The sequence below is a fragment of the Galleria mellonella genome, unplaced genomic scaffold (genome assembly GCF_026898425.1).
Source record: "Galleria mellonella isolate WM207_F2 unplaced genomic scaffold, CSIRO_AGI_GalMel_v1 utg537, whole genome shotgun sequence".
Classification (NCBI taxonomy): Eukaryota; Metazoa; Arthropoda; class Insecta; order Lepidoptera; family Pyralidae; genus Galleria; species Galleria mellonella.
The window spans coordinates 2,172,008-2,188,919 of record NW_026442112.1 but is presented as its reverse complement, the minus strand read 5'-3'; the positions used below and the strand labels follow the sequence as shown (position 1 = coordinate 2,188,919).

The following is a 16,912-nucleotide window of genomic DNA, read 5'->3' as shown; positions in this document are numbered from 1 at the left end:
CAAATTTTGTGAGAAAGCTATATGAATATCTGAAATAAGAATGCTCACATTATCTAAGGTGCTCTTACCTTTCCTAAAACCAAACTGGTTCGGGGATAGTAAGTTATTACTTTCTAAAAACCATTCTAGACGGTTTTTCACTAAATGTTCAGCTAGCTTTAGTAAGACAGAGGAAAGTGCAACAGGACGGTATGAAGATGGTTCAGAAGGTGGTTTATGAGGCTTTAGAAATGGTATAATAATCTGAGACTTCCATGAAGTAGGTATATTTCCCGAAATAATTATGGAATTAATTATATTTAAAAAGTAAATTAATGTCGCATCGCTAGCATTTTTAAAAAAGGAATACGGTATACCGTCTTCTCCCGGTGCAGAGTCTTTAATAGAAGCTAGAACACCTTTAAGTTCTACTAGAGTAAAAGGAGAGTCAAGTTCGAATAATTCGTCAGAGACGGATAGAGAAATATTGTAAAGGCATTCCGGCACATAACTAGGAGCAAGACGATCTAAAAATTTATTCGCTAAAGTTAAATCGAGTGCAGAACGTGATGTATGATCACTAAAGGCAGATCTGAATCTTTTAATATTATTCCAAACGACTGATGAATTAACTTCTGGACAGATAGAAGAACAAAATCTTCTCCAGCCTTCTAATTTCTTTTTTTTCAGTAGTTTTCGAGTAGAACGTGAAACTGCGGTGTAAATTTCAAAATTTTCTGGTGTCATGTAATTATTATAATTTTTTTCAGCCTCTTTACGATTTTTAATTGCTTCCGTACAATCTTTGTCCCACCAAGGTGGCGAGGGAATTTTCCCTGAAGCACTATTTTTAACAGGAAATAATAAATCAGCAACCTCCTTCATATTTATCATCAAGTCATTACAACATTGATGTTCATTTCCATGGTAAACAATAGGTAACTCCGATATTTTATTATCTAAATATTGTTTGTAAATATTCCAGTCTACATTTGATAAATTATATTTAAGCCGAGGACCACTCTTTCGACTTGAGGGAATGGAAATTGGAAAAGAAAGAATGAGGGGAAAGTGATCGCTTCCGAAAGTAGAGGAATGAGGATACCACGACAGTGAAGAAGCTAAATCAGAAGAACATATTGAAATGTCAGGAGCACTAAACCCTTCATTCGGTGCAGTTCTACGTGTTGGTACATCTGAGTTAATAATACATAAGTTGTAAGTGTCAATTATCGTCAGGAGTTTTCCACCATAAAAATTAGAAGTAGAACTGCCCCACGATTGGTGTTGAGCATTAAAATCGCCCATTACGAGAAAAGGTTGAGGTAAAATTGAAAATAATTGTTCTAGTTGTGAATATATTTGGCATGTAGGATCAGGAATATATAAAGTAACAAAACAGATACCATTTATAATTATAGCAGCTGCATTAATGCCGCTATATACAGGAAGCGAAAAAGAAGAAAAAGGAAGGGAGTTTTTGACCAATATGGCAACACCGCCATATCCGTCAGCTCTATCATCACGGAGACTTGTAAAGCCTGAAATCCTAAAAGGATATCCTGGCTTTAACCAAGTCTCTTGGAGAGCTATTATAAAAGGATTATATTTATTAATCAAATAAAATAAGTCTGATTTCTTGTTTGTTATGCTACGACAGTTCCACTGAATTATTAGGACTTTGTAATCCATTGTGAGAAGTTAATAATTGAGAAAATACATTGTAAATGGCATCGTTGGACGGTGGTAAAGTTGTTTGTATCATTTTCGATTGCGATAACACTTTAATAAGCATGAGAATAATATCAAAGATGGATTGATTATTGTCAATATTATTTGATGATAATGCACAACCATTAGAGGGAGCAGGAATATTATATTCCTTAACTATGGCTTCATGGGCAGAACGATCATATCCTTGTTGTGCTTTTTGAGGAGAGCGTGGTTTAAGTGTAACTGTTTTTTTATGTGATGATTGAATATGTGGTAATGATGATTTCTCTTTGAGGAAAGAAGATTGAAAATGAGATTTATTGGACGGAGATGATGATGTTAATACATCTGAATATAGTTTAGAAGTGGGAGGATGAAATTTTGATGCTTCAGCATAAGAAACACAACTGTGGGCCATTGTTTCTTTAATGGCTTTCTGACGTGCATATTCAGGACATTTCTTACTAATTGCTGAATGAGAACCATTACACAAGATACAAGAAACATTTTCCTCATCTACTTCACATTTATCACCTGTATGATTTTGCCTGCATTTATAACACCGAGGATTTGAACGACACTGCATCTTGACATGTCCGAACCTACAGCAGTTATAGCATTGGATAGTGGGGTAAATGTACAAATCTACAGTTAATGATGTGTAAAACATAAATACTCTTTTTGGTAATATTTGTCCATCAAAAGTAATAACAATGGTTTCAGTATTAATAAAACTTGGTTGTCCTTCATTAATGGTCTTTTTCTTAATTCTTCTGGTTTTTAGAATTCTCCCACAACCTATAGGTACTGATATATTTTGGATTACTTCCTCTTCTGTCCAATCTTTAGGAATACCCCTCACAATTCCCATACGGGTTACATGGAAAGAAGGTATAAATGCCTTAAAATTATGTGTTTCTAAGTGACTATTATTTAAAAATGCATTTGCATTTTCAAAATTTGAGAAAGAAAGCGATAAACGGTTTCTTCCTATTCTTTTGAGGCTACCATTCACTATATTATTTATCTTATTAGTGTGTAAAAAGCGACCAAATGCAATAGGATGTAATGTAGTGTTATCATTAGGATGTGTTTCATTTTTTTGTACATGAACGACATAAGGAGCTACATCCTCGGCATTGTACAAAGTTCTGCTTAAAGTACTAGGTGGAGAAGCAGGTTTAACAGACTCGGTATTATTTACAACTGGTATTGATACTAGAGTTTGATTCTCATCCTCAATACATTGACAATCACTATCTTTAATTTTAGATTCGAGACCTTTGGTGTGCCTCCTTCGTTTTTTATTGCAATGTTTGCAAATGCGACGTTCGCCACGTACTCGCTTACGTTTAGAACTTGCAACGCTAGAACCATCTGTGTCCATACTAGATTCACCCAATATATCAAAACTATTATTAAATGGGATAGTTATATTTGCAGACACCTGGGGGTTGTCCCCCCAGGGTCTATAGGTGGATCCATAATGTCTAATTAATATAGGTAATTTACTTACCAATATTTACAGCAACAAACACTATTACTACAAAATATACAATTATATATACAATCTAATACACAATATATAAATAAAACTAATCCTTATATAATTAAAAATAAAATTAATTTAAAGAAGATCAAAAAACACTCCCGCTTTTTTAAACGTTTCCCGCGCTCATTAATGTTGTTTGTGTACATACTCGTATTATTAATCTTTATAATCTACATCATTCTTTGACGGAACAATAAAAAGTTTTTATTCATTAATTCAAATATCTATTTGTATAAATATAATCTTTTGCCTTCACTAAGTTTCAAATATCTTAAAAAAAAAAATAACTTCCTACTTTTGTCATGGCAGAGTACTCTATGGCTGTAGCCTGCCCGAAACAAAATTGAAATAAAAAAACTATTTTGGCGGTAAACAGTGATTAGATTAGACTTCGCTGTAGGTTTTTTGTTAAATAAATGAAACAAAATTGTTATTGAAATTAAATAGGCATTCGTATAATATAAATAATGTGTACCTTACCTTCCTACGTAAGTACGTTTAGTTTATATTACTGATTTTATCGTATATTGTACACTTAATACCTCACTTTGTTAGATACTGTTAGATATTATATAATAATAAATTACTATTATAATGCTATAACTTTCTTTATACTATGTGGACTATTTTATGAATAAATATGTATAATTTCTAGAATTATTAGAACAATAATAATTTATCAAAGCCATAGCGGTGTAAGTTACCTTTTCTTAGTATTTTTCTAACAAGAACATATTTAAGAATATATTACTCAACAATAAACACAGCAATGGGTAACGTAGATATTGGAAAGCACCAGTCACTGTATAGTACGTGCAAATAAACGATTTTGTAGTCTCATTTCTTTAAAATTAAAATTTCAATTTTTAATTTCAGCGAAATATTTATTGTAATATATCTATATATATTTGTATAAAATAAATGTTATAAATTATCTAAGATTTTAAGATTAATTCTAATATTATTGTGTAGATTCTAAATAATATTAAGTAGATGCTAAATATTATGAAACCTCAACAGAATATTTTTAGAGAATGCAATGTATGTATCTATGTATGTATAGCTAAATAATAATAATAAAAAAACTAATAGGTATTACATGAATTATAAAGTATGAGTAAATAGAAACAAACTTATAAAAAACTATTGTAAACCTCTACTCTTGAAAATGAGACCATAACAATACTTTTTTTATAGGAGGGAGGAGGGGGGGAGAAAGTCTCCCTCATCAGAGGGAGACTGTACAAAAGTCGATTGCTTCGGTACCTCTGTCCCATTCGTGTTTTTACCGTGAAGCAGTTTTGTTTGCATGGCTGTGTTTCGGTTTGAAAGGTGGGATATGGCGTGAATTTACTGGGTACAAAGGAATAACACCTGAGTCCTCAGGAATGGCAACGCATGGGGGGTATCATGGGCAAAACAGTATACTCTGTTATGTCCATGGTACTGCTCATGTCTATAGGCGACGGTTACCACTTTCTATCAGGTGGGCCATCAGCTTGTTTGCCATTCTAAGTTGTATAAAAAAAGGAGGTAAAAATGGAATGGCAACTCCGCCTGCGATATCGGTATACACTGGCTGGGCACCAGTGAGAGATGATAGGCGAGGATGAAAGCAGGTAATTTGTCTCATTGTTATGAACATCAGGAATTAATCATGATTTCTAGCGGGAATTGCGAGGAGGTCGACCTGACCTATATTGATATTAATGGAACTATTGTATCCTTTTACTAAAAATCTCTTCCCGCTCCCTCGAAAGTATTACGTACTCCCTCATTTAAAAAAAAAAAAAAAAAAACTAAAACCTACAAGTCTATTTGGACTGTTACACACTTTTGTCATTTTCTTTCGAATTAGAAATTTGATATAACAAAGACAAAATATTTTAAATACACTATTGGGATGCTATGAAAATTTTTGCAATATCTATATAGATATTATATAGATAGGTTATATAACCTGAGGGCCCTACCATAAAATGTTTTCCGAAATTTCGGAGCCGAAAGAAACAGAAATTTGATGTTAAAATTTCATAATACATGCCGTTTGGAAATATTAAAAATGTTAAAATATTGTTCCTTTGGACTTTTATGATAGGATGTATGACGAACGAAATGTTAAACTCCATTTATTGATTCCATTTTGGTATAAAAAAAAACACGAAGTTGAGTCCGAAATTTCGGAATTTCATTTCATGGTAGACCCGCTACTTCTTTATTGCCGACGTTTCGACGTGGATTGCACCACATTTTTCATTGCGTTAAATCCCGATAGTGTATTTAAAATATGAGTAAATAACATGAAAGTATAGAATTGTGTTTGCTGTGTTTGCATGGCTGTGTTTCGGTTTGAAGGGTGGGATATGGCATGCATTTACTGGGTACAGAGGAATAACACCAGAGTCCTCAGGAATGGCAACGCATGGGGGTATCATGGGCGAAACAGTATACTCTGTTATGTCCATGGTACTGCTCATGTCTATAGGCGACGGTTACCACTTTCCATCAGGTGGGCCGTCAGCTTGTTTGCCATTCTAAGTTGTATAAAAAAAATAACAGAACAAGATATTGGATTTTTTTTTTATAAATAAGGGGGTTTTGAGTATATGTTTGTGGTCTCATTGTTCTATCGTCTTTATTTCTTGTTTGCATTTAAAACTATTTCATTTTTAATTTTACTTAATATACATTATTCTATATAAAAAAGACAAATAAATATATGTGTCTAGGTGCCTGTAGTGAAGTGAAACCGTTTCAAACCGTGTCAAAAATAGAAAACTTTTGAAAAGCTTTCTATCTTTGGCAAAGAAAATATTTCGAGTACACTGTCTACCGGTCATTTAATTTAAACAAATTTATTAGTACCTACTAAAAAACTGTATGTTTTACGTATTCTTAGCGTTTAGTGTGTATAAGTTGTAGAATAACTGTTTTTTTTTTTATTTTTAATTTAGACAAGTAGGTAGTGTTGTTTGTTAACTTTTTTTTCATATTGCAATTACTTGTAGAAAATGTTGATAGATTCGTTTTATTTGTTGTATGTTTTTTTTTATAAGTTTTAATAAAATTATAATAATAAAGTTATTGTGTAAGTGTCTACCTTCATTTCTATAGAGTACACGCAAAAATATCAGTACTATCACCTAATTTAATAGATCGTCGAACACAGTTAAAAAATAGCATTCTCTATAAAATACGTACTCTTAATCTGTGACATAGGATAATATCCTTTTAGGTCAGAAAAGACTAAAACTTTAACACGATTAAATATTAGAAGTTTTTAAAAATTTTGTTTTACAAATAAGTACTAATTGAGTGGTGTACAAACTATACTTATTGTTGTGTGAGTTACATTATTATTAAGGATGTTACTATTTTGAATTAAAGTTCCTTTAAAATTATATTATTTGTTATTAATTTAATTTTAGGCAATAAAACTCCTCTCATGACCTTGCTTTCTTTTGATATTAGCGATTTTTTTTAATGGATAATAATGAAATGGTAACGCTGCATATCTAAGTGAGGATGAAAGGAAGACAGTTAGCTCATCGTGACGAAATCAACAAGTATTAATCACTTTATGATTTCTAGGGTAGACCGCATGGAAGTCGAATATACCTTATATTGCTAGTAATGGAGCCGCTACTCGCTTAAATAGATAGTTTAGTAAGAATCTTATTTTTTTTTTATACAACTTAGAATGGCAATCAAGCTGACGGCCCACCTGATGGAAAGTGGTAACCGTCGCCTATAGACATGAGCAGTACCGTGGACATAACAGTGTATACTATTTCACTCATAATCCCCCTCCCTCCTTGGGGGAGGGAGAGGGATTATGAGTGAAACAGTAGACATGAGCAGTACCATGGACATAACAGAGTATACTGTTTCGCCCATGATACCCCCCATGCGTTGCCATTCCTGAGTACTCAGGTGTTATTCCTCTGTACCCTGTAAATACACACCATATCCCACCCTTCAAACCGAAACACAGCCATGCAAACACAACTGCTTCACGGTTGAAACACGAATGGGACAGAGGTACCCAAGCAATCGACTTTTGTACAAAGTCTCCCTCTGGTCTTTTATCCAGCAAAACCTACGAATTTATACCGATTCATCGTTTCATATAATTCTTCTTGTGTATTATACATAACTAAGTACTCTTTGATGTTATTAGAAAAACACTTTTTCACAAAAAAATTTTGTCAGCAAAATACTTATTAAAATATTGCCAGTGTATATGTTTGTCTTAATATTTTTCGCTGATAATGGAATTTACCATATGTTTAGGCACCGAATGTTTAGGATGTCATGCGTCATTCGCACATTGATAGCAAATAATATAAATCTGGAATGTAAAAATATAATAATGAATCTTAGTGCCCTTGCGGCGCCGGAAGACTGTACAGATAGTGCGCCTACGCAACACGCGCCGCTTAGACTTCGCCAACATTTTCCATGAGTACTTTTTTTATTTGAAAGGGTGGCAACGAGCATTTGGCTATAAAGAGTAGAGGTAAAGAAAAATATCTCTGTATATGAAAAAGCGTGAAAAATTAAAGTGGCCCTAGAATAAAAAGTGTGTAAATTTTAAAACTAAGGAAAGTAAAATTTCCGCTTTTTAATAATGCACTATTAAAAGTAAAATTTAAAATAGAAAAACAATTATGTGATGTACAATTAATGTTATATTAAGTATGTATCGATGTTAAACCTAATTATGCTTTAAATGGTAAATAAACAATAATATTTAATTAATTCACTTCAATACACTTCTATCAATAACTACTAAATTAGTTTCAAACAATTTTGCCACTCTGACGCCGTTTCGCAGGGATTTGGAATTATTATTTACAGAAGAACACTTTTGTTTTTCTGTATTTTCCTGCATATATGATAGTTTTCCTTACCTCTACCCTCTATACATATGGCTCACCTGATGGTAACTGCTTACTGCAGCTCAGATACTAACAACATTAGAGGAACACTTCGCTTCAGGAAGAGATTTGGGAAATATACTAAACTTATTATAGATATATAATAAGTTTAGGTACTATTGTAATCCTTTGGAGGGGACAATAAAGAGTATCTATCTATTTATCTATCCACAGGAATAACAATGCTCGGATGTTGCCATGGACATCTTGCGATGCCTATGGTGTTGCTCATGTCTATAGACAACGGTTATCCCTTTCATATATCTGAACTAGGAAATCAAAGGATACAACCAACCTAATTTAAACTTTTTAAACATATGTGAGTATACTAGACTACAAGGTTGACGAGCCCGTACCAGGGCCTGGTGCCTGATACCACGCGGCACGCTGCACTAGTTCTTGCGAAATGGAGTCGCAGGCGGCCGTCCTAGTGCTCACGTATCTCATCTTTCTCTATGGTAAACAAAAAAACTAGTATCTGTGATTTACTAATTTTATATTATTTCATTCCATTTTCAAAACAATGGATCTCTGGTAATGGCCAGAAGTAAAAGTGCTTAAACCTATATAATGTACAAAGAATAGCAAGTTCGTACAACATACAGGTGGGTGCGAGGTGTGTGCTGACTGCGACAATATAACGCAGTTCTCGACGCAGCTGGATACGCTGTTGGCAGAATACGACCGCGAGTCGCCGCCGGCTTCCCTCGTCATCATCGAGCTCGACCTCGACCCCAGGCATGCTTCCATCCAAGAAGACACGTCTACAGCGCGTATGCTTGCTGATTTGCGAATGGTGTGTTTTTGTTTGCTATCTTCCTTCGAATGATTTGCCTTTACTAATTGGAATGACAAATAGCAGAAGTCTGAAATACATAACCAGTTGTGAGAAGAGGTAACCGTCGCCTATACATATAATCAACTTCTTGAACATGGCGAAAAATGCTTAGATGCTCTATCATGTGCCCCTAATGTAACTGTTGTAGGCCTATCGGTATATTAATTAATTCAATACCATAAAGATACTAAAACTATGTTGCCTTTCTTCAGTTAGATCAGGTAAGTATTGTTTTGTACAAAACATTTCCACTAACTACTTCATTATGTCGGTTTATTTTGTTCCGGGAATATTATTAGATAGGTATTATTTACATACATACAATATTATAAAAATAGTATTTGTAAACAGGACGCATTACTAACTAAAAAGTTTAATGATTAGCGCGTTGTTAAGTTCTGTTTCGAAGTAGATGATTTTATGAAATACATGTGGAACAGATATTTTAAATCACAACACACAATATTAAAGACTACCTTTAATTCAGACTTGGGAGGACAGTCGCATCACGTGGAACTCGACAGACTGGGGGTGCGAGAGTGCCCTGGCTCCAGCGGAAAGACTCTGGTTGCCAGACGTAGGGTTGGTAAACGCTGCTGCAACCGGGGACGAAGCTGGACTACGGGCGCGTCTCACCAGCGAAGGCCGAGTCACCTGGCATACGAGGTTCGACGTCAATGTACCCGTTGCTATGCAGCTTAAAGACTGGCCTTACGACGAGCAAACAGTCGCCTTCAAATTCGCTTCTAGAGGATATACCTTGGAACAGGTGGAGTTGGAGTTGAGTGATGATCAGGTAAATTTAATGCACATTAACTATTGGCGATGCTCTAAATATTTTTTATATGCAAATACGATTTGAATTACGATAAAATGATTATGAGACTAACACTGAAGTAAAATCTATTGATTATTGAAAAAATTACGAGTATCAAAGGAATGCTTCAAGTTTTTCTCTTTGTAAGAAAAAGCAGTTTTCCTAATAACATTTAAACAGACTGTAGCTGGAGGCACAGGACCTCCAGTTTCAGTTCGCTTTACGAGTTTAAAATTAATATCAAATTCGCCAAACAATAACAGTTTTGGGGAAACCTGAAAATGTTTTACTAGCAGCAAGCGACAGTTTCGGAGTCCGGCGCATGGGAGCTGGTGTCCGTCATGGGTACACGCGCGGTTTGGATGCGTGGTACGGACTCGCGGCGGCTGATCAGCTGGCAGGTCACCCTGAAGCGACGCGGGGCGGCGCACGCGCGGGCTTCTGCCACCGTGCTATTCGCCACTGTGCTGTTATTGGCGGCTGCGATGGTGTTACCCCCTGAGCACAGACACCCGCTATACGCCACTGCTGCGTTCGTTGCGACTCTTTGGTACGTTTGAACTTTAAATTATTAAACTAAAGCTCTACTTGATGAAAAGTGATCTGCTGTTGTCATGAACACTGTGACTCTGATTGTAGCCTCCGTGTGTTACCATTCTGAGGACTAAAGTGTTATGCCTCTTTATCCAGTAAGTTCAATGCCCTATTTCACCCTCACAAAACTAAATGCAAACGTAGCCGATTTATATTAGCCGACGCAATAGCTAGTTTTTTTTTATACCACTGAGGTGGCAAACAAGCATACGGCCCACTTGATGGTAAGTGGTTACCGCAGCCTATGATCACCTGCAATACCAGAGGTATTACGCGCTCGTTGCCGACTCTGAAGAAACCTCTTTACTCCCCTTTTGAAGAACCGCATGCTGTAGTCTCTTGGGAAAACCTTGGCAGGGAGCATTAGAATTTAGTTTCTTTGTCTTTTGAACTATCCCAGCCACCTTGGTTACTGTACTGATTTCTTCAATTCGGATTATATCATGCAGCGAAACTCCGAGCGTGGCCTTCTTTAAATTTCACGTAGCATTTTCGATTCAAGCTGAACTACTTCTCTGATGCCGCGTGGTCTCTGCATAGAATCGGTTACCCCGTCCGTTCCCGTGGGTGTCGTAAGAGGCCAGTAAGGGAACTTAATGGTCGAAAGATGAGTAACAGCGTCCCATTTAAAACATCACCGAAGCCTAACTGCAGTTGTCAATCAAGCATGGAAACTACTGGCATAATCTCCCATATGGGGCAGGCTATTCAGCAGTGGACAGTTAATGGCTGATGTGATGATGTAAGATGGAAAATAGTAACCTATAAAAATCGTCATCTATCTATACTTATAATAAATCTGTAGAGAGGTCAATTCTGTACATGAAATGTATTTCCAAAATAACTATTAGGGGGTGATTAGTGATCGATACTGATGCCAAAAATGCAATCAGTAAAATTTTTGTCTGTCTGTCTGTCTGTATGTTCGTTATAGAAACAAAAACTACTCGACGAATTTTAACGAAACTGGGTACAATTATTCTTCATACTCCTGGGCAGGTTATAGTATACTTTTCATCACGCTACGATCAATAGGAGCAGAGCAGTGAAGGGAAATGTTGGGAAAACGAGAGAAGTGACTCCATTTTTAAGCTTGCGTCTCGTGTGCAGCCTTAATGGCCACTTTTTAAAATGTAAAAATGTCCACCAGTGCGAAGCCGGGACGGGCTAGTCTTATAAATATTAATATAAATGACAGTTTCAGCGAGCATTATGGATGGACGTCATCACTGTGATGATCAGGGCACCTTACATGTTTAGCCTCCCTGTTTCGCGGTCATATCCCTACCAGTATAGATGGTTAACCAAAACATTGTTAAATTTCAGGTTGATATCAGCGCTGCTCCGGCTACCGAGCTCAGCGTCCACGCCAACGCTGCTGACGCTGCAGGGGGCGCTGTGCGCGTGCGGCGGCGTGCTGAGCGTGCTGGCCGCGCTCGTGGCCCGCGTGGCGGTCTTCACGTCGACCCCACCGCACGCTCTACGGCAGTTCGTGTTCACTGCCTCCAAAATTTGCAAACTCTCATTGCAAGAGGTAACTTCAATTGTTTGTCTGCTATATATATTTATATCAATTATTCTCTCTTTTTCAGTCGGTATGTATTAGTACATTACTGCCGCGGCCAGCAATTGAGACATTGATGGACGAACGTTCAAATGTGGGCCGAGGCGTAGCCGAGGCACACATACTTGAGTCCATCAATGCCTAGTTGTGGCCATGGCTTATATAGTACTTTTCTCAAACAATGCGCGGTAATCAAAAACACAATTTTACTTTTTAAGTTCAATGATGAATAACGAACAATAATAATTTTTCACGCGCCAGTTCGAAATTTAAATAAAACCTTTTATTAGTTACATCTTGGTAGCCATGTTTCGAAGTAAAAGGTCATTCCATTTTTAAATTACAGGACAGATATGAGTTTACATAGTAATTTATCTGGCCGCAAAACGCGACAGATATGGATTTTCATACAACTTTTGCCGGCCGCTGCCCGCATGTATCTGGCCAGTACAGCAATCTCGAAAAAGATCATCAAAATAATGCTCACATTTCCAAGCATGTTTGAGAAAATTTATTAGCTTTTTGGCCGTTGTTTCGTAAGCATGGATTTTAGTTGTAGGAAAACAAATCAAACAGACTACTTTTGGATGGGTTACCAAACTGGAACATACACCAGATTTTAAATTAGACCTCCAGAAAACTACTGTAGGAACCGCGTCTGATTTGGTGTTGTAATTTTTGCGTGATACTGGAACAAACATACAGACAATTTCTTTGTTTTCTTTGTGTCATCTATTGGGCTTATTAAGACTCTTCATCCACATTTTTTTTAAATATCTCCCATGTACCATATCGTCCAGTTACATATTTATTATATTAATTAAATTAAGATTAGGATGTGATAGGGCTGACGTAGCCACGTAGGATAGAAGCCTCTTTATAAAAATAAAGAATAAAAAAATTATAAAGAGTAATAAGCTAATAAGAGTCTCACATTTTTTTTTTTATTATTTGTATTGAAATTCCTTATTATTAGACCCGGAAATGTGAGGGATAGATGCATAGAGTAAAACTTGATGAAATGTTAAAATATTTTATTACTTAAAGAATAAAATTCAATTATAATTACACTGCTGTGCTTGTGTATGAGGATTTAAATGAGCTTACATTATTTGTTTGTTATACAAAATGTTCACCCATTCTGAATCGATTTTAATCAATCTTTTTTAATCGATTTATTCCTGTATTGGTCCTCTACGCATTTTCTAAGGCTTAAGATATTTTTTTTTATGATGGGTGAAAATGGTATGGTAACCCCGCCTGCGCTAACGGGATACGCTGGCGGAGCACCAGTGAAGGGTGATAGATGAGAATGAAAACAGGCCAGTTAGCCCATCATGATGAATTCATCAGAAATTAACCATGATAGTTTCCAGGGGGAACCGCGAGGAGGTCGACCTGGTTGGGTATATTGCTAGCAATGGGATTCTCAGTCTCCATTACTACATTACTAACAATCCCCCCCCCCCCCCCCGCCTTTAAATATTTGTAATTTTGTCAAGTTTTAATCACTCTATAAAAGGCCGGGAACACGTGGTTGCAAATATTCATTGCCTAACATGGCAGTTTTTTATATATCCGAACTAAAGAAAAAAAACTCTCTTTTTTTTTTATATATAGAACTAAAGAAACTCTATTACACTAGTAAATCAATTAAACAATCTAAAATAAAAAAGTTTCGTTCTCCAGGAGCTGTCTACGGAGGGCACGTGGCGTGCGGCGGCGCGGCTGCTCGATATGATCGTGCTGGCGGTGGCCGCGCTGGTGCTCTTCGTGCTCACGTGCTACGCGATATCTGTGCTTTAATTCTTAGCTCTTCACCGTTGCCGTTTGCCTTATAACCGTTGGGTATTGACTGTTAATTGGTAATTCGATTAGGGCTAAAATAATCGAATAATAATCGATTATTAATGATTAATCGATTTTATTGATAAAAGTTCCGTAACTACAATGTATGTATAGTTTAAATCAAGAACATTCTGATTGATTTACGTATTTTTAGTGGGAATATTTGCCTAGTTTTGGGACTAAGAGTTCCGGAGAATCGCGAAACTAGTTGAGCAATTTCGAATAAGCATATCGAACAATTTAAATACGTAAATCATTCCAACTATTCTTACATTAAGACTAATCGATTATAATTGACTGAAATAATCGATAATACGATATAATAGATTAATAATAATTCACAGATAGTATTCTTTTGAAGGTCACAGTGGAGATGGAAATGTATTGTGTGATGATATATGGTGTTCAACGTACAAAATTGGTAGGACCACAGTAGGTCCTACATTAAAAAATTGGTTGAAGAAAGATCAAATAACGATGACGATGATTTTGAACAAGCTATCGATATAATCGATACTATTGCTAGTTTATATGTAATCGATAATATTCGTAAATCGATATTTAGATTATTCTGAATGAACACAATCGATTAATTGATAATCGATTATTATTAAGCAACACTAGTGGCTGTAGATGTTCTTAATAATATATCAAGTGCAAGGGTTTTCAAAGTTAAGTCAGATATTGGTGTACATTTATCAACAATGCAATCAGATCCTTCTCAATCAAAATCCAAATTATATTAATTATAATATTATTTTTAAAACTCAAGTTCATTTTTTATCTGATACATATATAATGAAAAAATAACATTATACAGGTATATTTATTTTATAACAATTCCGACAGAAGACATGAAAGCTCATGTCTATAGGCGACGGTTACCACTTTCCATCAAGTGGGGCGTCAGCTTGTTTGCCATTCTAAGTTGTATAAAAAAAGAAGAACCAATCAAAAAAATTAGGACAAGAAATTTGTTACTCTTTTCAAATAAATTTTATCGATATTATGCAAAGCGATTTATGATTATTTATTTACCAGTAGTAGCCACGTTTGCCAATCAATAGCAATGAATTTACAGTGTACAGAGGTATAACGCCATAGTCCTCAGGAGTGGCAACCGCAGTTAGGCACCAAATAGATAATACTTTTCTAATATTATTACAAGAATAACAAGTCACAAAGTATATATGTTACACGTCATGCACTAAAATTTTTCATACTACGCGACAATCTCGGTTAGATTTATCACATTTAACCCAATTTTTTTGTTTTAAATAGGTATCTTCGGTTTAATCCTTATTATTACTATGCTTTATACAGTTTCTTCGTTGTAGATTCTCCAAATAATTAAATAAATAAATGCATAAATAACTCGCGACCCCCGCTTTTGGGGGTCACCATACCTCCTCAAGGTGACGCGATCCCCACTTTGAAAACCCCTGTACTGGTACCGGTAAACTATGGTAGTTGTATGACTTTTTGTATTACATGTTAGTTTTTTTTAAAATTAGGAAAAATATTGCTGCTTGTTACCTAGATATTTGACTTATTAAATTACTAAAACTGAAAGTTCGTTTTGAAAAGATGAACTTATTTTGTGTGATCCAATTTTCAACCGATTTAAAAAAATAAGGTTCTCTATTAAAATTTACTGGGTACAGAGGAATAACACCTGAGTCCTCAGGAATGGCAACGCATGAGGGTATCATGGGCGAAACAGTATACTCTGTTATGTCCATGGTACTGCTCATGTCTATAGGCGACGGTTACCACTTTACATCGGGTGGGCCGTCAGCTTGTTTGTCATTCTAAGTTGTATAAAAAAAAAAATATCCATAATGTAGAATAATATCCATCCATCCACATAAACTTTCGTTTTTATAGAAGTACTATAGAAGGTGTCCCGTAAGTCATGGATCAAACGGATTCTAGCAATAGTGGAGATCACTCCCTAACAAAAACAAAAAATAAACAAAAAATAATTAAACCAATAGTTTACAAAATAATGAGAATTTTTTTTATTTTCTAAACATAGTTATACTGGGATGACAATACCAGTCCAATACCAAACCAATAGTTTACAAAATAATGAGATTTTTTTTATTTTCTAAACATAGTTATACTGGGATGACAATACCAGTCCAATACCAAACCAATAGTTTACAAAATAATGAGAATTTTTTTTATTTTCTAAACATAGTTATACTGGGATGACAATACCAGTCCAATACCAAACCAATAGTTTACAAAATAATGAGAATTTTTTTTATTTTCTAAACATAGTTATACTGGGATGACCTATTTTATAAATATTTAATATAATTGTGCATTTCACAGAATTATTTTTTATGTAAAAGGGAAACCACATGAAACGAAACTAAATGTATGCCTTTTGTATAAATATTAATTGAATTGCTTAAAAATTCTAAGTATCCGCGTACCTGTACGCTTAATTCTGAATGCTAATACTTCAGCTAACAGCAACAGTACGGCCAGAAGCGCCCCTCCACATAACACCTGTATAAATACATACTGAGTGTAGTACATAATTACAATATTATTTACTTGGTATAGAAACCAAGTAAATTTAATATAATATTAAAAATATAAAAAAAAATCATGTTTAATTTTAATTAATAATAAAAAAAAAAACTAAGTTTTCACATTTATAATAGTAGTGAGTATGACATTAGTTTTTCTATAAAATTATATATTATAAATAAACTAGCGACCCGCCCCGGCTTCGCACGGATGTACATTACATCACATCACATTAGAAACCTCTAAAATTATCAATGTTTCTCTACAATATTATGCACGTATTATACATATAAACCTTCCTCTTGAATCACTCTATCTATTAAAAAAACCGCTTCAAAATCCGTTGCGTAGTTTTAAAGATTTAAGCATACATAGGGACGGACAGACAGCGACAGCGACTTTGTTTTATACTATGTAGTGATATCCACACAATACTAAACATTTAAATATATAAATATTTGAAAATATTTAAATATATAAATTGTTAAATGTTAGGACACTTGATACGACACGACGATCTTAT

The 16,912-nt window shown here is 35.0% G+C and overlaps 1 protein-coding gene across 2 annotated transcripts; it reads left to right on the top strand.

Moving 5' to 3' along the window:
* Positions 1-8,512: 8,512 nt before the first annotated feature.
* On the top strand, positions 8,513-15,854 carry LOC113509247 (5-hydroxytryptamine receptor 3C-like). 2 transcript variants are annotated; one of them, XM_052898749.1, is made up of 6 exons: positions 8,513-8,642; positions 8,790-8,980; positions 9,510-9,818; positions 10,136-10,389; positions 11,760-11,967; positions 13,687-15,854. In XM_052898749.1, exons 1-6 carry the CDS (start codon positions 8,591-8,593, stop codon positions 13,801-13,803), a joined length of 1,131 nt encoding a protein of 376 aa, XP_052754709.1. In that variant the 5' UTR covers positions 8,513-8,590; the 3' UTR covers positions 13,804-15,854. The 2 variants fall into 2 exon arrangements, with proteins under 2 accessions (XP_052754709.1, XP_052754708.1); XM_052898748.1 differs by having other exon boundaries at positions 10,133-10,389.
* Positions 15,855-16,912: the final 1,058 nt, after the last annotated feature.